Consider the following 23575-nt stretch of genomic DNA (forward strand, 5'->3'; position numbering starts at 1 on the left):
ATGGTGACCTAAACATTAGACGTGCTGCTGTTTTTTTGCCTGCCAAGTAAAATCTCCTCAGGGGTTTCTTTCATACATTGTTTCCCGTGGAAGGAAAGAGGGCGCTTAAAACTTCCGGCGGGGGGGGGGGGGGCATTTAAAATGTTCGTGGGGGGGGGGGGGGGGTGGGGGTGGACACTTTAAAGTAGGGGCCTATATATTTTCTATACAAATTATATACTTTTTCAATTTTGTCTGGGGAAGGAGGGGGGGGGGGGGCGTGGGGAGATGCTCGAAAGAAACTCTGCTCTTGATTACTGCAAACATCACTTGGATCACTAACACTAAGACGGTAAGAGTTATTGGAGATTTGAACAAAAATAAAAAGATAAGTACGTAAAACAATCAAATAACACAATAGATAGGTATAGAATATACATAAAACTATACATTCACATGTAAAATAATAGCTTGATAATCAAGTCCAAAAACACATAAACCTAAATTAAAGAAAAGAAAAAATATATTTAAATAAAAAAAATAAAAAAATTGTTTCCAAAATGCAGGAGGTAAAAGTCAGAATTTCAAACAGGACTCTGGTGTGATTTACGTCACCAGTCCTTTACCTCGGAGTTACAGCGTCATACACACACGGCCAAAATGTCACGCGCCACATCAAGGTCAGTGACGTAGATGGGCGGTGCATTAAAATGACAGGTGTCCTTGGCACTCGCTTTTGACAGGGACGCAACTGAACTCAAGTAAAATAAATTTAGACGAGCTTGTCTAGGGGGGGGGGGGGGGACTTAAAAGACGTTTAATTAATGAAAATTTGTTTGAGGGCTCCCACTATAGAACAAGGTGGGGGGGGGGGGGGGGGATAGTAGTAAAATTACCCTTTTGAACCTGGCGGTCCATGGGGCACATGACTTTCAGTTCAACATTTTCTGTGACCGCCTTTACTTGACGTGAGTCATGTACCCATCAGAGCGTGGCAGTGTTTCTTCCAGAGGGGGGGGGGGGGGGGGGGAACTTGATGAAATTTCGGGGGGGGGGGGGAACTAAAATTTCCGGCGGGGGGGGGGGGGGGGGCAGACACTGTTAAAAGAATATATTCCATTTCGTCCGGGGGGTTGGGGGCGGTAGACTCTCTTCGGAAAGGATGGCTGGAAGAAACACTGGAGCTTAATGGAATTAGTGACGTCCTACAGATTCGAGCCTTGGATCAGATCAAGCTGTTCGTTGTTTTAGCTGTTTGCTGTAAGTGTGGTCACTATTCCATCTGTTTCTTTGCTTTGTTACAAAAGACACGAGTAGACTCCTACTTGGACCGTCCTTTAAGTTGAATTAGAAACGTCATGCACAGTATATTTTATTTTAAATTGATATTTTTCCTCCCATTTCTCAAAACGCAAAACATTCGTTCTTGACCTCTCCTTGACTTGATGATAATAATAAAAAACAAAAACAAATCAGTTTTCACAATTTGTTAGAAGGACAACTGAGCGGTTGTTACTTGGTTAATTACGTCATAGCTGACCTTACGTGGGTGTGTAGTTGATGTGAGGGTAGTGTGTGGATTAAATCATTCGAGTACACTCGCTGTTTATATGAAACTAGTTACATCGTTACAAGTGAGCACATTTACAGAAACATGTTCAGTGTTGTTGCGTGTAGCTGTCCCAGAAATTTCTAATCAAACAGCTAAATCAGGGGTTTGGAGATAACATAGCAACACGTTATCAACATCCAAAGTTGAATGGAGGAGAGAGAGAGAGAGAGAGTCCCTGGAACTGGCTCTGACTCCTGTGGATGGAGTAGGGCATCATAAATATCAAAACCCAACAATACACTAGATTTAATCAAGACAATACTCGATTGGTCTTTTTTAAATAAATGATGTATTTAACTTTATAAGGTTTTTATTATAAGGTTTTTATTATAAGTTATGTTTGACCTGGAATTTTTCCCCCACACCTAATGTATTGATAAATGGTCGTTGTGTTCATCCGTTGTTGGGGAAAAAAGCAACATAAAAAGATATAGATATAGACATAATTATGTTAATATGTATTGATCAGTGACCTTTATTGTAAATTGTATTAGCGTAAATGGTTGCGTCCTCACCCATTCCGCAAACTGCTGTACACGAAGCCCTTATAACGGTACAAACGTATCCCTGTCTGAGTTTCTTTCAGGCATCTCTTCGCGCCCCCCCTTCCCACCCCAAAGAAAGTCTACCCTCCCCCCCAAACGAAATGGAATTTATATAGAAAATATATACTTTTAACATTGCCTGCCCCACCCCCATGAAATTTAATTCCGACCCCCCCCCCCCCCGAAAATTTCAAGTGCCCCACCCCCTCCCCCGAGAAAAAAGTATGGAAGAAACACTGATCTCTGTTACCAATACATCACTCGCTTGGCCCCGCTCTGTATAAAGTTGTGACCCTATGATTTCACAATGTACGTACGTCATTTAACCTAATTAATCTGCCTCGTTTGGGGTCACCTCGCCCATAATACTGAGGTCAAACTTTCCACGATTTACATCTTTTCTAGGTCGAGCAAAAAAACAAATCAAAGCCCCGCCCTTATAATTACGTCAGTAACATAAAAAGTGAAACTCTCATGTCAGATATTGGTTCGTGTCCTTGTTTATTAAAAAGACGAATCTGTTACTTAGGAGAAAACGAGTACACGGGAGTAAAGCAGAAACTTTATTCGAAATTAGAAGCGGTAACTTTGGTCTAATATAATGTTAAAAACTGAGCATTTACAACCCCCGATACAAAAATTAAGTTTGGAGGCTGTGAAATTTAAGGGAGATAAAGTTTGTTGAAATTTGAAGTTTTACACCTGTTTGCTGTACGAGGGGTTCGTTCTTTTAGCGGTTTGCTGTGTAAGACACCCAGCCATCATGTACCTGGATAGGGTTCGATCCCACTTTATCAGAATTTCCTAAAACAGAAGCTCCTGTTCAAATTAAACTTTTAAAAACATATTTTAGAAATCACAACGCCAAGTTTTTACGCCAAAATCTTAGGCCTATAAACAATATAAACGGTGAATATATTTTAAACTCTTCTAGTTATAGAGTTTAGAATAAATTTACGGTTTATACAGCGGAATTAACCATACACAAACTAAGCTGAAAAAACAAAATTCCATACGGATGTTTAATCCACAAAATTCCCACTCCTAAATTTGAAAGATGAAGCAGTCCCCTGATTCAACATATTCTCTACAACTTCAACCCTCTTGTCTCAATTCCCAGGCAATGTAACACAAATGTAATCTCGACTAATTAGCCTCAATAATTAGGTAAATTCCACTTTCCCAACCAGCTTTACAATCTCTCACGGAAAGAACAAAAGCCTCGCGTCTGCCCGGCCACTGACAGCAGAAGATTTCAATCTATCAATCAAAGCAGCCAGCAGAAGCGTCCGCCATGACTTCCTGTTGCGGTGGATAACTTGCCAGCGTGGAGGAGAGCCGGTGACACAACCCCGTTAAAAATCTGGCCAGGTGAAGTGAAAACTTGGCAAAATTTTAAATATAAAGCGCCGCTTTTTCGTCCAAGATCATTTAAAATTTTCTCGCTTCCCAGATAAGATTCGCGTTTTTTTTTCTCTCTCTGCAAAAAAGGCTTTATTCAAAATAGTTCAAGTTAAAATAGTTCTTACTTTGAGAATTTTTCTCAAATTAAAACAAAAGAGCTTACACATTAATAAAAAGTAGTTATTTTCTTGTGATTGAAATTTAAAAAAATAAAAGAATAAAAAAAAAAGTTACTTACCAACCGTGCATTATGTTGGTCTATCGAAGTTTATCATTGGCAGTTGTGATTTCATATTACACAAGCGTAGTGTTAGCGGCAGTGCAGGTAAGATATGATGAATATTATTCTGCAGGTAGAATCTTTCTCAAAGGTGTGAACCTCACTAGCGTTCCAGTGTGTCTGAACGTATGGCGTGTGTATATTTACATCTGTAACTTTCTAGCTCATGTCGTTAAATGTGTGGTTAAGTTTGTCCTGGATTAAGTATAGAAGGAGCTAAATGTTACAATGGCTATTTTACAGAAAAATATCTTACTTCACGTTGAAGCCAATGCTATTTTATTTATCATATATATATATATATATATATATATATATATATATATATATATATATATATATATATATATATATATATATATATATATATATATATATATGTGTGTGTGTGTGTGTATGTTGAAAGCGTAACAAAACAAATTGAGCACTAGCAACTTAACAAAACATGTTTGGAAATGTTATAGTTTTTCCTAAAATAATAAGTAAAAGTGTGTCAATAGTTTTGGTAAAAGTTGGTATTCGAGTTAAAATAAATTATATTATAGAATCGATTTAAAAATGATGTTGCGTTATATATATATATAGGTATTCTAAATGAGCCAAAAAAACTCGCTGCGCGCAAAAAAATTTGGGGGGGGGGGGTGCGGCAACGCTCGGAGATCCGATACCATAATACATAATATATATATATATATATATATATATATATATATATATATATATATATATATATATATATGTGTGTGTGTGTGTGTGTGTAGGTGTGTGGAGTAGCTTTGTGAGTGTTATTGTGTATGTATATGTATTTGTATCGTACAACGATTTGACTACGTTGTGTTTGTTCTGAGCTAATCACATAACGTAAATAAACACCAATCTATTTCCGTAGTTCCGCACTCAACGCCAGGAAATCTCGCCCGCTTCCATTAATCACTTGGTCAGCTGGGGTCCCGTGTAGTTGTTTTTATTACCCCACTTCCCTTTCCTTAGTGTCCATTACAGGTCGGCTAATTAAAGCTTTACATGGCTAATGTCTCGCGCTGTTTACTGACCCCTGTTTGTAGTAAGCTGTCAGCAACGTTTTGTAATTGAAATCTTATGTCTAGTTTGTTCTAAAAATAGTCTTTGGGTGTCAGGGGGTTAATCCAGATTTTGGTGTTGATTGTGCAGTAAATCTTGAAAATGTACGACAATTTTAAAAGTGCGCTACATCTTTAGACTGCTTACAATTATACGTTTGAGAAAAACAATAGTCTAATGGGAGATAACTTGATTGTCCTAGCCTTCACGATAACTCATCAGAGGCTCGAGATAACATTGACGGGTTAAATCCAAGTTATGGATTTGCTCGTGTCGCTACCATAACCCCAACCTTTTATTTTACCTCCCCTATTTGTTACTTGAAGATGAAAGCCTGACAAGATGTACCTCTGAAAACTGGAAAAAGTCATACATTTTGTTGATATCGACTGCTAAACAATCCCGTAGGGAGGTTTTAACATGATAAACGAAAGTCATACCACAGTATTTAAAAATCATAATTAGCAAACATGTTGTGTTCTTCAGCTCTCTCCCCGTCTACCTACCTAAGCTATCCACTGTCTGCTTACCTAAGCTATCCACTGTCTGCTTACCTAAGCTATCCACCGTCTACCTACCTAAGCTATTCACCGTCTACATACCTAAGCTATCCACCGTCTACCTAACTAATCTATCCACCGTCTACCTAGATACCTACCTAGCTACCTACCTAGCTACATACCTAGCTACCTACCTAGCTACCTACCCACCCCGTCTACCTACCTAAGCTATCCACCGTCTACCTACCTAAGCTATCCACCGTCTGCTTACCTAAGCTATCCACCGTCTACCTACCTAAGCTATCCACCGTCTACTTACCTAAGCTATCCACCGTCTACCTACCTAAGCTATCCACCGTCTACCTACCTAAGCTATTCACCGTCTACCTACCTAAGCTATCCACCGTCTACCTAACTAATCTAGCCTACCTACGTACCTTAACCAACAACCTATGTATTCCAGCTAACCCACCTGTCAACCGTCTACCTACCTGGACCAAACAAAACAGAGAACAACGGCTTCACGCTCGATACAGGCACCGTGGAACAGATGAGCTATGACGTCGACAGCAAACTCATCTACGTTGTAGGTGAGTACATATAAAACACACCATACTGATGTTTGGACAACCTAAATATACGAAAAACAGAACAAGAAGTCTATTGTAAAACACCAATTCAAGAAATCTAGTTAATTAACATTTTTTTTGTCAGCCGGAGTGTTTCAGATTTTTTTCCTCCAGAGGTGGTAAGGGGGGGGGGGGGGGAATTGAAATTTCGGGGGGGGGGGGTGCACTAAATTCTCCGCGGGGGGGGGGGGGGGGGCACACTGGTAAAAGTATATATTTTCTATATACATTCTATTTTGTTCGGGGGGGGGGTGCCTCCCATGAAGAGATGCCTGGAAGTAACTCTTTGGTCTCCCACGGTGAGGAGGGGGTTGTGCCCCCTCATGAATAACGTTAGGTGAAGTTTACACCCTATCCCATGCGTCGTTACACGTCTTGACAAAAAAAAACTACATCCACAAAGTTGTAACACACCTAAATAAAATCATAGTTGTTGTACAAAAAAATAATTACGTATTCGTTATTTTACTTTCTGAAAACTTCAAACTGCCCCCCCCCCTCCCCTTCCCCCTTACCTCCTCAATTTCCTACATAGTAAATCGTCTAGATCTTAGCGCTAAAAGTACTAAAGTCACTATTTTTGTGTGAAAATAAAACAAAACTGTGTTTGTTACTACTCCTGTTTGTCTTTATCCGACACTACGCAACATACACTTCCTTATTTTAAACACTTATATGCAATAAATGTGCAAATTTTACAAAAAAATATATGAAAACCATTTATATTATGACTTAAGTACTCCAGGTAATTTTTGTGGATTTTGATTTGTTTGTTAGTTTCAGTTTTTAAAGGTATTTTGAAAATTTTAAATAAAAAAAAAGATCATTGTCCAACTAGGCACGAACATCCTTCATGTTGTGAACGGTTCAAATCCCAAGAGTCTGGTACAAGTCCATGAGATGGTTGTACCTGACAGTGACATGACGGATGTCGAGGTAGGTGTCATTAAGAGTCATTAAGAGTGGTGGCTTTAATTATCTGACGTGGCAGATGGCAGGAATAGAGTGTCTGATTATCTGACATGATATCAAATCAGTATATCGTCCCTGAGTCCACCCAACTCTGATGGGTACCTAACTCACGTTAGGGAAAGTAAAGGCGGCTGGGCATAGTGCTGACCACACTATCTCTTCATATGCTGAGGTCACAGAAACAAGTGAACTCTACTTCACTTGCCCCATAGACCGTCAGGTTTGAAAAGGGAAACTTTACTTACTTTTTATCTGACATGACAGATGGCAGGAATAGTGTCTTAGATCGTCTGACATGACAGATAGCAGGAATGTTTCATCAAGAATTGTGTCGCTGACCATCTGACATGACATATACCTGAACCTTCAGACACCATGACTAAAGTAGCTAACTATGACTAACCTGACATGACAGATGTCTTCATTACTCAGACATTACAGGTGTCTTAGCCCCTTTGGTCTAGCGTGTCTTAACACAACTACCTTGATGTCACATGTCTTTAAACCCTTTACTATCAACGGTATAGATGAAGTACAGTTCACATGTTTTTGTGACATCAACTTATAAATAGCGTGGCGAGTTGTAAGCCCAGACGCATTTACAAGCATTTGTGTTTATAAACACACACAAAAAAAATTGTGATATTTAAATTGTTTTTTTAATAGTCAATAATATACAACAAACAATTTTTTTTTTAAATTTTGGAACTAATGAATAGGAAATTTCATTCGGAATAATTAGTTTGAAACTAGAAATTAATGTTTTAATTCAACAAAAAAAAAAAAAAAAAAAAAAAAAAAAAAAAAAAAAAAAACAACAACAACAACAAAAACAAACACCAAACTACAGCATAAGCAAGTTGTCGTTTGAATTAGCAAGGAAACGTAAACAAATAAACAACTCTTCAAGGTTGTCTGCCACTTCCCTGTTCAAGATGTCGCTGTCAGAGTTACCGTTCTTTATCTATTACTCAACAAGGGGAGATAAGGGCGACATTTCTGCATTCACATAAAAGACAAAACCACGCTTAAAAAATAGAATAAAATAGAAATAAAGTATGAACGAAACAGATGAAGTAGAGTTTATCCATCCTCATTGTCATGTTATTGAAAGAACTTTTCAACTATTACAACAGCCAGTAACGTTTGTTGGCTTTGGTTGTTTAGACTCTCTGGACTTGTACTTTTCACATGATTCGAACTCGAGATCGCCCGGATTGTAGCCGTGCACTCTACCACTAGACCCCGTAAAAATACCCTCCAATGTTTCCAAACGAGTTGTTTGCTGATGCAGGTTTGTGGCGGGTACGTCTTCGTGACGGTCGACAACACAGCCGACAGAGGTCAAGGTCAGCTCAGGGTTTACAGGAGGTACTCACGGTCCCGGCGTGCCCTGAAACTGGTCAGCACAGTTGTGGGTAGGTCATGCTAAAGTAGACGTGTGGCTAGGTCATGCTAAAGTAGACATTTGTGGGTAGGTCATGCTAAAGTAGACATTTGTGGGTAGGTCATACTAAAGTAGACATTTGTGTGGGTAGGTCATGCTAAAGTAGACATTTGTGTGGGTAGGTCATGCTAAAGTAGACATATGTGTGGGTAGGTCATGTTAAAGTAGACATTTGTGTGGGTAGGTCATGCTAAAGTAGATGTGTGGGTAGGTCATGCTAAAGTAGACATTTGTGTGGGTAGGTCATGCTAAAGTAGACATGTGGGTAGGTCATGCTAAAGTAGACATTTGTGTGGGTAGGTCATGCTAAAGTAGACATTTGTGTGGGTAGGTCATGCTAAAGTAGACGTGTGGGTAGGTCATGCTAAAGTAGACGTGTGGGTAGGTCATGCTAAAGTAGATGTGTGGGTAGGTCATGCTAAAGTAGACATTTGCGTGGGTAGGTCATGCTAAAGTAGACATGTGGGTAGGTCATGCTAAAGTAGACATTTGTGTGGGTAGGTCATGCTAAAGTAGACATTTGTGTGGGTAGGTCATGCTAAAGTAGACGTGTGGGTAGGTCATGCTAAAGTAGACGTGTGGGTAGGTCATGCTAAAGTAGACGTGTGGGTAGGTCATGCTAAAGTAGACGTGTGGGTAGGTCATGCTAAAGTAGACATTTGTGTGGGTAGGTCATGCTAAAGTAGACGTGTGGGTAGGTCATGCTAAAGTAGACATTTGTGTGGGTAGGTCATGCTAAAGTAGACGTGTGGGTAGGTCATGCTAAAGTAGACGTGTGGGTAGGTCATGCTAAAGTAGACATTTGTGTGGGTAGGTCATGCTAAAGTAGACGTGTGGGTAGGTCATGCTAAAGTAGACATTTGTGTGGGTAGGTCATGCTAAAGCAGATGTGTGGGTAGGTCATGCTAAAGTAGACGTGTGGGTAGGTCATGCTAAAGTAGACGTGTGTGGGTAGGTCATACTAAAGTAGACATATGTGTGGGTAGGTCATGCTAAAGTAGACATTTGTGTGGGTAGGTCATGCTAAAGTAGACGTGTGTGGGTAGGTCATGCTAAAGTAGACGTGTGTGGGTAGGTCATGCTAAAGTAGACATATGTGTGGGTAGGTCATGCTAAAGTAGACATTTGTGTGGGTAGGTCATGCTAAAGTAGACATTTGTGTGGGTAGGTCACGCTAAAGTAGACATTTATGTTGGTAGGTCATGCTAAAGTAGACGTGTGTGGGTAGGTCATGATAAAGTAGACATTTGTGTGGGTAGGTCATGCTAAAGTAGATGTGTGGGTAGGTCATGCTAAAGTAGACATTTGTGTGGGTAGGTCACGCTAAAGTAGACATTTATGTTGGTAGGTCATGCTAAAGTAGACATGTGTGGGTAGGTCATGATAAAGTAGACATTTGTGTTGGTAGGTCATGCTAAAGTAGACATGTGTGGGTAGGTCATGCTAAAGTAGACATTTGCGTGGGTAGGTCATGCTAAAGTAGACATTTGTGTGGGTAGGTCATGCTAAAGTAGACATTTGTGTGGGTAGGTCATGCTAAAGTAGACGTGTGGGTAGGTCATGCTAAAGTAGACGTGTGGGTAGGTCATGCTAAAGTAGATGTGTGGGTAGGTCATGCTAAAGTAGACATTTGTGTGGGTAGGTCATGCTAAAGTAGACGTGTGGGTAGGTCATGCTAAAGTAGACGTGTGGGTAGGTCATGCTAAAGTAGACGTGTGGGTAGGTCATGCTAAAGTAGACGTGTGGGTAGGTCATGCTAAAGTAGACATTTGTGTGGGTAGGTCATGCTAAAGTAGACATGTGGGTAGGTCATGCTAAAGTAGACGTGTGGGTAGGTCATGCTAAAGTAGACATTTGCGTGGGTAGGTCATGCTAAAGTAGACATGTGGGTAGGTCATGCTAAAGTAGACATTTGTTCATTGAAACTTGTCAATACAGTCGTAGATTGGTAATGCTAAATTTTTTGTCATTAGTTTTGCCATTATTTTTGTCATTATTTTTGTCATGCAGTGGGAACAATACCTGACATGCTACAAGTCAGGCCTGACTGTCGAACTGTCATTATAGCGTTGGAGGCTGAGGCGTACGAGAGTAAAGGTCAACTACAGGTCAGCCGTTCATATTTGTCACACATACACACACATATACATATATATATATATATATATATTAGAATACAAAAAAAATAACTTAAGAGAATTAATTAGGAAATAGAAATGCTAAGTAATTATTCATAACATATTATTATAGATATCAACACTACAACCGGACAGTTATTAAAAACGTTTATCCATCTTTTACATGTTCATTGTTGTAGAAGGAAATAGAATAATTTATTAAAGATATAGGACATAGCATTAGTCTAGGACATAGCATTAGTCTTTAGTATTCGTGAAACTTCCGAATAAGCACGAGCGGACCAATGAAGTAGCAGCTATTTTTAGCGCGCTAACCTGTTGTTTCCTCCCTGCCTGTTCCAGGATCCTAAAGGCGCCGTCGTCATCATCCACTTCCCGGAAGGTGTCGAAGGTAAAGTCCGGCCTCAGGTGAAAACTCTGGACTTCACCGACTACAACAACAGGTAACTGAGAGATTAGTCGGCAAGCATGTCGATTGGCTCACATTAGTCGGCACGCATATTGATTGGCTCATATAAGTCTGCACGCATACTGATTGGCTCATATAAGTCTGCACGCATATTGATTGGCTCACTTTAGTCTGCACGCATATTCATTGGCTCATTACTTTCGTTTTGTTTTTTTGCGAAATTGACCTAAACCTAATGTTTACAAACTTTGATTCCCGTGAGCTTTGGTTCCTGTGATCAAAATGGTGTTAAGTGTATTTACATTTAATTAAGTTAGTTCTTTTTAACAAGTGTTTTGACGCACTTAAAAAGACCTAAACGTTTAAAGTTTTTAATTGAAATGCCCCCTTTCCCATGACCCTTACTTATGTTTTTTTTACCGGTCTAACAACCTTCTGCATTCTTCAGGTACCATGAGCTGCTGCCGTCCGGCATCCGGTTCGTCTACCGTGAAAACAACAACACGTTCAGTGCTGATGTGGAACCCGAGTATGTTGCCATTGACGAGACCGGTAACAAGGCCTACGTTGTTCTACAGGTGGGTGCCAGAGGTGTAGAAAATAACAGGGCTTTCATTTACACTAACCTACCGCAATATCAGATACGTTCATAGATTCGCTCTGGGTATAGCATCTTATGATATTGTCACTGCGGGTATCGTATGTTATGATATTCGCACTGCTGGTATCGCGTTTTATATTTGCACGCGGGTATCGTATTTCAAAAATCGCACTCCGGATATTGTATAATTTTGTTGTGTAGAAATCAGCAGAGTTTCACTGAACAGCAACATGCCGGAACATCAGATACGCTCAACGCTCACACATTCGCACTGCGGTGACCGCATTTTTGTTATCTAGAAATATTCAAAGGTTTTAATTCCCACCAATGTGCAAATATACCAACCACATCCAGGCACTCGCTCCTCGGGCATCGCAAATTTTAACATAATCTTTATACTCGCAAGCTGTAGGGTATAGATTTTCACACCCGTATAATTTGTTTTTGCAAACGAGTTTGCCCAATTAGTACAGGCCATGCGCGTTTAGTTGGATTAGAAGTTAAACGTTATTGAAAGCCAGATGCATTTTCAACAGCATGTCACAGCGCAGCACACGCCTTTGTTGCAGTAATTTTTCATTAAGTTGATTTTTAAAAATTCTATCAATTTAATATTTTTTTCTTAAATACAATAAATTAAATTTTACTTTAACGGTGAAAAAAAGGGGGGGGGGGGGGGGGGTGAAGGGAGGGGGTGGGGGGAGTCGACTTAAATCCAACCTAAAATAAAAACAACAGCGTAAAAATATTTTAAATTATTTGGGGATTCATTGCTTTCTCGTATACGAAGGATAGAGGAAGTACTATAATAGTACAAACAAAATCTAAATCGAGATTTTCACAAATCTCGACGTTTTATACCTCCCTGAGTCGGAAAAAGTTAACTTTGCAATTTTGTCCGTATGTTTGTGTGTGTGTGTGTGTGTGTGTGTCTGTCTGTCTGTGTGTCTGTGACATATAAATAAAAGATGAAATCCTCTGTTTCTGTCAAATTTTGAGTCATTTCCGGTGACCGGAAGTTGTAGGCCTACGAAACGCTATTTCCGACTTCTCAAAATACACATGTGAATTTATAAAGTACCAGTGTTCCGCACTAGTATACACACATTGTTTGCTGTTCACTTGATGCACAATTCTTTTTTTCTACGAGATTCTATTTTATTTCAAAAAGTTTAAGTATGTAAAAATTGATTAAACAGCGTGTCTATATCCCGAGTCGTCATTTTTCGTAGCGTTATGCAAGAAGATTCGAGAAAGTTTCGGGGAGATAACTCCTGCTTTATTTTTCCTGACGAAATTGATTTGATAGTTTGTTTAGGCAAAAAGAGAAACGTTTAATGGAGATTCACTTTTTTTCTAATCTAGTTACTTCATCGCGCCCAACTACCGAATTTTTAAAATTTTAGAACTGTCTTGTTTGATTGGGTAAAGTAAATCGTTAGTTCAGGCCAATTACGTTTTCTGGGTTAACGCTGGCAAGGTAAGACATGGATCGTGCGCATCGTTCAACGCCCGTAAAACTCGCGAACAAAGGACAAGTCCAGGTACGGACAGGTGAATATCACGACGTCACGCGAGGGGGGGGGGGGGGGGGAATACCACGTCACTGGGCGACACCACGGCATTTAGTTTAGTTGAGAAAGTTACATTTTTACCAAGTTGACAGGGTTAGGATTTGACCAAGTTGACACGGTTAAGTTTTTACCAAGTTGACAAGGATAGGTTTTTACCAGGCCAAACGTTGGCGTAGGTAGGTCACGTTGGCGTTAGTGTGTTAAGTTACCCCGAGAGAGGGGTGGTGATAGCCGGTGCAGGTGGTGCCGTGGTCGAGTGATAGAGCTCAAGGATGGGGTCCGAGCGTCTTAAAAACGTCAGTCGAGTTCGCTTCTTGCGCCAAGTGTAAATGAGTTTAGCTGCTGGCTGACACAGAGGCGTAGCTAGGAGAGGTTGATTAGGCGGCCACCTCGGGCGCCGACCATAGGGGGCAACAAACGGGATAGAAGAAAATTAAAAAAAGATCATTCCTATTTGCGTTACTGAATTATGAACAGTGTTGACAAAAAATTAGACTTCATGGCTTCACATACTTATTTAACTGTTTTTTGGATCAAACGTCTGACACTAAATTAAACAACTGAAGCCGGTCCTACATTTCTTTTTTCCTCCCATTATTATTTCTTTTCTTGTAAACAATTTATTTCTTTTCATAGAACGCCCAAGACTTTTTTAAAAAATCAAATAAAAAAACACTAACTCCCCAAACTATGTTGTTTATAGAAATTGTAAAAAAAAGGTTACAAATGTTTATTCCAGGAGAATAACGGTGTAGCTGAGATAGACCTGGTCACAGAAACCATAACGGCCATTCATGGCCTGGGCTACAAGCAGTGGGGGAATCTGGACACCAGTGATAAAGACGCTGGTAAGTCACGTGACTGATGTATACTGAACACACGTCACTCCCTGACAGCCAATGAAATGTGAGGTAACTAGATCGGTACGGGTCGTATGTATAAGGTTGAGATTGTATCTAGGGTTTGCTGTAGTGGTATATCACTTAAGGGATATGGCTACGGCCAGACTCAGTTTAGCGATATCAGCCAGTCAGTGTTTCTCTCAGACTAAATTTTCCGGAGGGTGGGGCTGGAGGGGGGGGGAGAGGGGGTAATGCCTACCCTTCACAGTCCCCCCTTCTGAAAACCATATATTTTTCTATATAAATTCTATTTCGTTTGGGGGGGGGGGGGGGTAAGGGCTGGGGGTAAGACGTGCCAGTCTTTTTTTCTGATGTTTTTTCCAGGGGAGGGGGCTCAAATTTTTGGACGAAAGGGGGGGGGGGGGTGGTTGCACAGGTGCTTAAAATAGGGGGGGACGACGACGAAGACACACTACGTGCATATCCCCCCCCCCAAGAGATGCCCGAAAGAAACACTTATATCAACCAAAATAATTTATCTGAGACTCCCACAATTATCGGCGTACGCTAGATCTGGCGTAAAACCAAATGTATACAAACAAATGAGTTTCATAGTAAAATTGTAATCGGTGTGGTGTGTGTGTGTGTTGCAGGTATCGAGATCACTTACTGGCCAATCAGGGCGTGGTTTCTGCCAGATGCCATCAAATTCCACCAATGGAGGGGCAGGAAATTGATCTTCACGGCCAACGAAGGCGACACGAAAAAATATTTAGATTTCGGTTTTGACGAGACGCAGCGAGGAGCGAAATTCCAGGGTAAATATAAATAAATAAATATAAATATAAATAAATAAAAATAAATAAATAAGTAAAAATAAATAAAATCAAAATACATGACCATGTCTGATAGGCGATTGAATAATTACATCTTGGAGACCAGGGCGTAACGTCTGGGCAAAAGTCTGGTTGAGAAGAGCCAGATGTTGCCCATGTATCAGAAAGGAGCCGGGCGTTTTCCCGAAAGACAATAGCCCGAATGCTACACTTACCCGAATGCGACAAATACCCGAATGCGACCCATACCCGAAAGCCACTTTCCCGAAGGCCGTTTGCTCGAAAATGTTAACATTATATATTAACAAATAATCATTCTTCGGGCAAATGGCATTCGGGCAAGTGTCTTTCGGGGATTTGTCGTAGTCCCGTATCAGACCCCCCCCGCCCCCTTTCTCAACACAGAGTAAATAATGTTTCTGTATTCGCGGTATTACTTTTCTATGGATATACAGTGGATAATCCAGTCCGCTCATCCACTTCAAATGTGTTTACTCTGACTTGAGTCTTGGATACAAAATGCAACTAAGCATCCATTCCAGTCTCGAGTTCACAATAACATACGAACTCTACTTCACCTATCTTTTTAAACTATGGTATAAAAAAAAGAAACTATCTGCTCATAGTGAATAGTTTGGTGGGGATAGTTTCATAATTCGTTACAATTGTTCTCTTACTGATCGATGAAAATCACACTTTTTAACTTACAAATAAATCTCATAACAACGTTGGCTTTCTGTTTTTCTAGAATCTGATCTGGGGAGTGACATTCCATTCATCATGAAAGATGCATTAAAAGACAATTCAAGGCTTGGTAAGTAAAATAATTTTTTTTAAAGAAAATTCCCAAATTATTGAAAGCGAAAAATAAGATAACTGATATTTATGTAAACATATATAAAAGTATGGGTTCGTGACCATCTTACGCCACAAGATTTTGTTAAAATTTGACTGATGTTCCACTTCTAACATAGAACCGAAATTTTACAGCAAGAAGACATACTATTGATTCTAATTTTCGTTACCAGAATCTGTAACTTAGAATATAATGATATGACAAAACAACATTGTATTGAGGGTTTTCTTTGTTAAGTGTCATTGTCACAGTCATCATTAAAGGTCAGCGCTAACATCAAGGTTATAATCTTGATTATGTTTACGGTCAGGGTTTAAGCTAGTGTTATGGTGGTGATATTAACAAAAACAATAATAGCCCGGAGTACCGAGTCTCTTTCAGGGATCTCTCCAGGAGGCACCCCCCCCCTCCCCCGTAGCACATCTAACCAACCCTTCGCCCAACGAAATATAATTTATATAGAAAATATAAACTTTTACCAGTATTCCCCATCCCCCTGGAAAATTAAGTCCACCCCCGAAAGTTTCCAGAACCCCCCTAACCCCCCTCCTCCGGAGAAACAAAAAGACTGAAAGAAACACTGCCGGAGCAGGCCCAGCCGACGACGAGTACTCAGTAAAAAATCTCTCTCGCAGGCAGACTGAAGTTCTCCAAGCTGGACGGCCGTGATGAGAAGGGCCGCTACCAGAGCCTGTACGCCTTTGGTGGGCGGAGCTTCAGCATCTGGGACGCCGAGAACAGCCTCCAGAGGATCTACGACAGCGGCAGCAGCATCGAGGAGACGACGGCGCTCTACTGCCCTCACGTCTTCAACACGGACGGCGATCACGTCGACGATAGGTCAGATGACAAGGTTTGTTTCGCTATGTTTGGACTGTGAGCGACGCTATGTTTGGACTGTGAGCGACGCTATGTTTGGACTGTGAGCGACGCTATGTTTGGACTGTGAGTGACGCTATGTTTGGACTGTGAGCGACGCTATGTTTGGACTGTGAGCGACATCTTGGGATACCACTGGATACGTTGTGTTGCTGAGACTGCTTTCAGTGCAGTTCTCATTTCTCCGTTGTAGGCGTAAATGTTTTTTTTATTTCCAAGAAATAAGTTACAAGTTTTGTCGTTCTCTTTAAAGCTTGACAATGACTTAATCCTTTGAAACACCTTCTGGAGCAAAGGACTGCTCCGCCGCAGTTCACGTTAGTTGAATCCACGTACAGAGGCGTTGCGAAGGGGGGCGGGGTACATATGTCCCCGGGCGCCGACCCTAGGGGCGTCAAAATGGGTTGAAAAAAAAATTAAAAGCTCATTTTAGCTGCAGATTTTAATTATAAACATAAAAAAATATATGGGGGGGGGGGGGGGGGAGCGCCAAATTGAAAGTTTGTCCACGGGAGAGGTCGCTACGCCTCTGTCCACGTATAAAGCACCACAGCCGTTACTTCCTTCGCAGTCCTACTCTAGGATTATTAGGCCGGTCCACTTTTCCCTAGGGGTTCCAGTCCAAAAGCTTGCCTCGCTACGTTGATCTGTTCTCTTCACAGGGCGTGTCCGATCCATCACTATGTTCGGCTATCTTTTTAAAAATAGCTATAAAAATTATTGTATTGCCTATAGGAATGAATACTTAAGAAGCATTTTTACCAACGCACGTAGTGGCTCAGTGAATTGTGTATTTATTCTAGGGCCCACAGCCAGAAGGTCTGACCGTTGGGGAGATAGGTGACCGCTTGTACATCTTCGTCGGCAACGAAAGCCCAGGTACCATCAGCGTCTACAGCATAGGCAGTGACGTCACACAGCCCAGGTTTGAGAGCATCTTCTGCGAGGGTATCCCCAACGACAGCCGGAACATGACGGAGAAATACAGGGCACGTCAGTTGTATGCGGTGGACCCAGAGGACATCAGGTGGGTTAACAGGGGGGGGGGGGGTCATGTTAAACATCGGGGGAACAGGGGGTCTTATTTTAAACATCGAGCGAACAGAGGGTATCATGTTAAACATCGGGTGGGTTAACAGTGGGGTCTCATGTTAAACATCAGGTGAACAGGGGGGGGGGATCTCGTGTTAAACATCGGGTGGGTTAACAGGAGGGGTCTCATGTTAAACATCGGGTGGGTTAACAGGGGGTCTCATGTTAAACATCGGGTGGGTTAACAGGGGGTCTCATGTTAAACATCAGGTGAACAGGGGGGGGGGGGATCTCGTGTTAAACATCAGACGAACAGGGGGGGTCTCATGTCAACGAAGGTGAGGTCTCATGTTAAACATCAGTTGAGGGGGGGGGGGTCCTCATGTTAAACATCAAGTGAATGGAGTAAGGGGGGTCTTATGTTAACATTTTAATGAACAGGAGGGTGATCTTATGTAAAACATGCGATGAACAGGAGGTATGTGTGTGTGTGTGTGTGGGGGGGGGGGTCGTATGTTAAACTTATAATCAACAGGAGGTGTGGGGGTGTCATATGTTAAACTTATAATCAACAGGAGGTATGGGGGGGCGTATGTTAAACTTATAATCAACAGGAGGTGTGTGCGCGTGTGTGTGTGTGTGGGGGGGGGTCGTATGTTAAACTTATAATCAACAGGAGGTGTGTGCGTGTGTGTGTGTGTGGGGGGGGGGGGGGTCGTATATTTAACTTATAGTCAACAGGAGGTGTGTGTGTGGGGGGGTCGTATGTTAAACTTATAATCAACAGGAGGTGTGTGCGTGTGTGAGGGGGGGGGGGTCGTATGTTAAACTTATAATCAACAGGAGGTGTGTGTGTGTGGGGGGGGGGTCGTATATTTAACTTATAGTCAACAGGAGGTGTGGGGGGGTCGTATGTTAAACTTATAATCAACAGGAGGTGTGGGGGGGTCGTATGTTAAACTTATAATCAACATGAGGGGGTGGTGGTGGTGATAAAATGACGTCACACTTTAACCTTCCCTCTCAATTTCTTTTCAAAAATGTAGATTTAAATGTTTCCCCTTTGTAAGGGGGATATACCTAAGGTAAATGGTTTTTACCGAACATAGTGAGTTGTTTCCCTTTACAAGGAAAACTACGAAATAATAATTTTTTAAATTATTTGAGATTTAGGCAAAAGCATGGCGAAACTCTATGCAATAAAAACAGCTTTAGCACTAGTCAATCATAAGTCAAGTGATAAATGTTTATTTTAATTTACAAATTAATTCTTTTTAAAACAAACAAATAAACAACAACCTCAGTTTAAAAAAAACAACACATTTTTATACGCACAAGTATGACGTCATACTTTCTGAACACCTCCATCTTTAACACTTCTACCCCCATCCCTGAAGTGTAGCGCCATTTATGGACGACCCCTAACCTAGTAAATATGTTGGTTAAGGCCGACCCCCCCCCCCCCCCCCCAACCAGTGCCGGCGTCAGGTTATTTAGCGCCCAAGGCAAAACTTTTTAAAACGCCCCCTTTCACACAAATTAATTACCAAAACATGTATAAGAAAACAATAAATTAAAAGTGACATTCATTTATTATCAATTGCATAAACGTTATAAGTAGACATGAAAATCAAATTTTACTTCTCCCGGGAGAAAAAAAGTCTGGAAAAAAAAAGTGGAAAAAAAGCATAGTTCTTGTAGTGTTGGGCTCTCTGCAGACCTCCCAGGGTGAGTTCCAGAACGGAACTTACCTGTTTTAATCTTGACTGTCTTTAGTTATATTTGTAAAATGTCTAATTTGTGTGATTATGTAACGATTTTTTTGTTTTTGAAAAATAAAAGGTTATAAATGTTATAGATTCCAGCATACAATTGTTATATATGAATACTTTAGGAGAGGACGGAAAAAATGAAAAAGACACATAATTAATTAGATGATTAATTTGCGATTGAGACGATTTTAGAATCATTTTTTGCACTATCTCATATTGTATGTCTATTAACATTAAGTATTGCAATCTACAACAGCTACTGATGAGGTTGTTTTTTTAACTTGATAATGCTAAAAAACCTACCAAACTATTTAGTTTAGAACTTCTGCTCTATACAATTTTTACAATAGCAAATAATAACTTAAAGTTGTATTTATAAGTAAGCGGTCAATCTAATATGTAGGAATTTGAAATGAATGTAAAGTTAAGCAACGAATTATCTCCCATTTGAAAATTCAAATTACAAAATTATATTCAAGGGAAATAACTCTCACAAGAGTAACTAAATTAACCTAGTGTTACTAAGACATTCTTAAAAACACAATAATACTATCTACATTTCATTACGTAATAATTATAGTAAATATTTTATATTAGTTATGCTGCCGTGTCGAAAGAATATATCTTACTAATTGACTACTTCACTGTAGGTTTTGTTTGAAAGTCTAAAAACGTTAGCTTTATTATAAAATAATTCTAGTCAATTTTGATGACATACATTGACATCATTGCTTAACTACTAACTAACCTATAAAATTTTGGATGCCCTAACTAAAGGGACACCTTTCAAAATATTCAAACACGGGCAACTGTTTAAGACAGGGGTGGGCAACCTGCGGGTGAGCCGCACGCGGCTCCTTTGATGTCAAGATGCAGCTCTTCAGTTCCATGCATAAATGTTAATATAAATATAGTTTTTTTAATTTTTAAAACTCACAAAAATATTAAAATATGCAACACTCGGTAATGAATGATACAATAATACAAATAACCAATAAACACTTGCTATTCTATTAAAATATTTAGTTACTCCCTTTTCAATAAACTTCCTTGTTTTCTAAAATTGAGTTATTTAAATGTAAACAATGCCTGTGCTTGGATCATATTAATCGGTTTATCTACACTACCGCCCAGCACGCTGTTGGGCGTGCTATATAAAAGCCTTGAGTGTACATTAATCACTCACCGTAATATCACCGTTAATCACTCTCCGCCAAAGTGTCGGAGACGGAAAGTCGAATGTCATGTGCCGCATTATCAATATTGTAGGGTGCTCCTTAAAATTAACATAGGCGTCTAGTATTCGTGGAATAGCCTTGGGCGCCAAATTGCACCCTGCAGAGATGCCAGAGGACGCGCCTGATTCGATTAAATGAGCGACTATAGCAACCCATTGTATCCATAGCCAATCGCGCTGTTTAAAATTAACGTAGCCGCCATGGTGCTCACGGGTACGCCCGGTGTCAATCCGCAATCGACTTTTATTTTTATATACTGTATACAGAGAAGAGTCGAACCACGCCCTGCCGGGGAGCCAACCGTATTTGCCTTTTTTTTTCGCAGATACCTCTCAACAACTTCCTTAAGTTTCATGAAAGGTGTAGTCAGTGGCGTCGCTAGGTCGGGTGTCACCCGGTGCGGCAACTCATGGTGTCACCCCCCCCCCCCCCCACGCACACACTTTTGGTGATCGTCATTATGTACTTAAAATACTTTTCCTAATAAAAGATCATAATATTAATAGAAAAATGTTAGTGGCTCTATGAAAACTGAGAAATTTTGTAATTTGTAAATTTTGGCTGTTCCGTCTCTAATGGTTTCCGACCCCTGGTTTAAGACATTGTTATAATTATCGATAAAATATTTAAAAAAAATATAATTTGAAAAAACAAAGTTTACGGTTAGTTATAAATTCTAGCCTATATAATATTATATATTAATATTTTAAGAGTAGTAATTTAGATTCCTAAAAAAAACAAAATATTTTTCAGCTAGAGAACGCCTACCTTTCTTTGTAGTGTGTTCAAATAAAAATACAACACTTTAACACTTCGATACTTTATACCTACGAAACCAGCAACAGCCTTCCGCGTTACTCCCAAATCTAAACGATTCACCAAAACTTACCAAACAAGTAAAATACCTTGAACATCCCATCATTACAAAACACTATACACCAGGACAGATTTCTAATTTAAAGTCAGAGAAAACAAGACTTACAAGCCCTATTAAAAACAAACATTGCACGTGTTTTGGAACGCCCCGTCATGCGCTGGAGAGGTCACTAAATCAATATTAAAATTAGATAACCGTTTGGAATGTTCGAAATTTAAATTACGAACATATTTAATCGTTTTCTACATCAATTATGTGACACCAAAATAAAAAGGCAAAGTGACTAGTAAAAAGTGCCCGACCTTTCTAAATTAGGGAGGTGGGGTTGCATTTTCAACATCGCGAATAAATATAGGCCTATATAGACCTAATTTTGGGGTGGGGGCGCAAAATTGATAGTTCGTCCTGGGCGCCGAAATATATCGCTACTCCTTTGTATTTTACCATCTATAGTTTATAAAAGATAATCAAAGTTATTAATTATTAGGTACTTTTTGATAATAGCGATTAAACATTTTGCGCCTAAGGGTGGCGCCCTAGGCGACCGTCTAGTTCGCCTTATAGGTAGCGCCGGCCCAGCCCCCAACCTAGTAAATTTGTTGACGTGTTCTTGACCCCATGTTGTATACGTCACAAAACTAAAGAAAGATAACTCTGGTGCCGCAGGTTTTACAGTGGTGCCGACAACCCCACCGGCTCCCCCATCCTCATGGTGTCGGGGTCTACCTCAGGGACCGTCACCATCCTCAAGATCAACGTCGATGAGCATGCGCAGATACTCTCTGCCGAAAGTCCCGCCAATTCAGGTAAAAACACTCGATAAACAGTTCAGGAAGTTTAAAAGTGTATTCTATTTTTGCCATGTAGAATTTACGCTGAGTAAAGCAATGGAGAGTTTTTCCACCCCCCTCCCCTTCGGAGACTAAATAATTTATATTCACTTTAACCAATCTTATAATTGCTAAACACCCCCCTCCTCGAGGCAAAATGTCTGAAAGAAACCTTTTGAGATGGAGTTATGTGCTCAGTGAGGCAATTTTAAAGTAGAATTATGTAAGGGTTTATGTGAAGTTTAACAGTCCTTGCAATAAAATGTATCAGTGTTACAAAACAAGATCACGATATTGAATGTTTTGAAAAAAATTTCGACTAAATAAAATGTAGAGGTGATGTACATTTTATAAAAGAAATTATCAATAAAAGCGGTTACATATTTTACTCCAATTTTAATCCCGAAGTAGATAAAATCTAGGACTCGGTTTTTCTAGGATTTGCCTTTTTAAATAGGGCCTATTGTTTCTCAAAATATAACTACTTTGTTAGGCAACATAAATCAAATTTTAATTAAAATATTTTTAACTTCTTTGATAACAGTCATACACTGAGTGTTACCTTAAAATATCTTTTTTTTCCATCAGCAGACGTGAAGCATACGCAAACTAACGGTGAACACAACGACAGTGCTTTACTGCGTAAGTTTGTAAGTTCCTGAAAGGTCGTAGATCTATGTCTAATCACAATAATCCATTAATCTGGGAATATTTAGATTTCAACGAGAATTTAGTTTTCAGTAGTTACCTACGGTATATTTATTATCCCAGTGTTATCTATTTATCTAGACACATTCTAAAAACAATAACTATTTTGTTTATCTGAGACATGTGTTTAATTGTTTTCCAGGTTCAAAGAGTTCAACTATCCTGGCTTGCCTTCTGGTATTATTGAGGTGGTTTTGAGATGAAGGTATACAGGTTCAATGTCTTAAGGTTGTTTCTATTTGCTTTCAAAAAGATTTTGTGATAGTATTGGGCGTAGATGGATATGTTATTTAAGATGTGTGCGTGTTGTGTGTTAAATGAAATGATTCTTTGTTATAAAGCGTGTTTGTGTACACCTTAAAAAATTGTACTGATGTATTAACTGACAAAATAATAACAAGTATCTATTTATTATATTTGAATATGTATATGAAATACATTATGTTGTTCATATGTTAATATGTTAATATGTGTATATCTTTATGTAAATATATGTAATATTATCTTGACAGTAGCTAAAATGGCTAAGTAATTT

At 39.8% G+C, this 23575-nt stretch overlaps 1 protein-coding gene across 4 annotated transcripts; it reads left to right on the forward strand.

Moving 5' to 3' along the window:
• Positions 1–3499: 3499 nt before the first annotated feature.
• On the forward strand, positions 3500–23504 carry LOC131950653 (uncharacterized). 4 transcript variants are annotated; one of them, XM_059312866.1, is made up of 15 exons: positions 3500–3865; positions 5864–5990; positions 6868–6965; positions 8296–8419; positions 10459–10556; positions 10929–11029; positions 11444–11573; positions 13910–14018; positions 14666–14830; positions 15597–15662; positions 16340–16557; positions 17387–17610; positions 22169–22308; positions 22921–22982; positions 23183–23504. In XM_059312866.1, the coding sequence occupies exons 1-15, from the start codon at positions 3791–3793 to the stop codon at positions 23225–23227; spliced, it is 1782 nt and encodes a 593-aa protein (XP_059168849.1). In that variant the 5' UTR covers positions 3500–3790; the 3' UTR covers positions 23228–23504. The 4 variants fall into 4 exon arrangements, with proteins under 4 accessions (XP_059168849.1, XP_059168847.1, XP_059168851.1 ...); XM_059312864.1 differs by having other exon boundaries at positions 22921–22974; XM_059312868.1 differs by having other exon boundaries at positions 22924–22982.
• Positions 23505–23575: the final 71 nt, after the last annotated feature.

Source organism: Physella acuta, unplaced genomic scaffold (genome assembly GCF_028476545.2).
Source record: "Physella acuta isolate Inbredline_101_S28 unplaced genomic scaffold, ASM2847654v3 ptg000775l, whole genome shotgun sequence".
Lineage (NCBI taxonomy): Eukaryota > Metazoa > Mollusca > Gastropoda > Physidae > Physella > Physella acuta.

What these genes read in the sequence shown, in the direction of transcription:
- LOC131950653 (XM_059312864.1), top strand. Translation starts at nt 3,791, where the DNA reads ATGTTGGTCTATCGAAGTTTATCATTGGCAGTTGTGATTTCATATTAC. An exon ending in TAGTGTTAGCGGCAGTGCAG is followed by an intron (nt 3,866 to 5,863) that starts GTAAGATATGAT and finishes TATGTATTCCAG; the next exon opens with CTAACCCACCTGTCAACCGT. An exon ending in AAAAGACAATTCAAGGCTTG is followed by an intron (nt 15,663 to 16,339) that starts GTAAGTAAAATA and finishes TCTCTCTCGCAG; the next exon opens with GCAGACTGAAGTTCTCCAAG.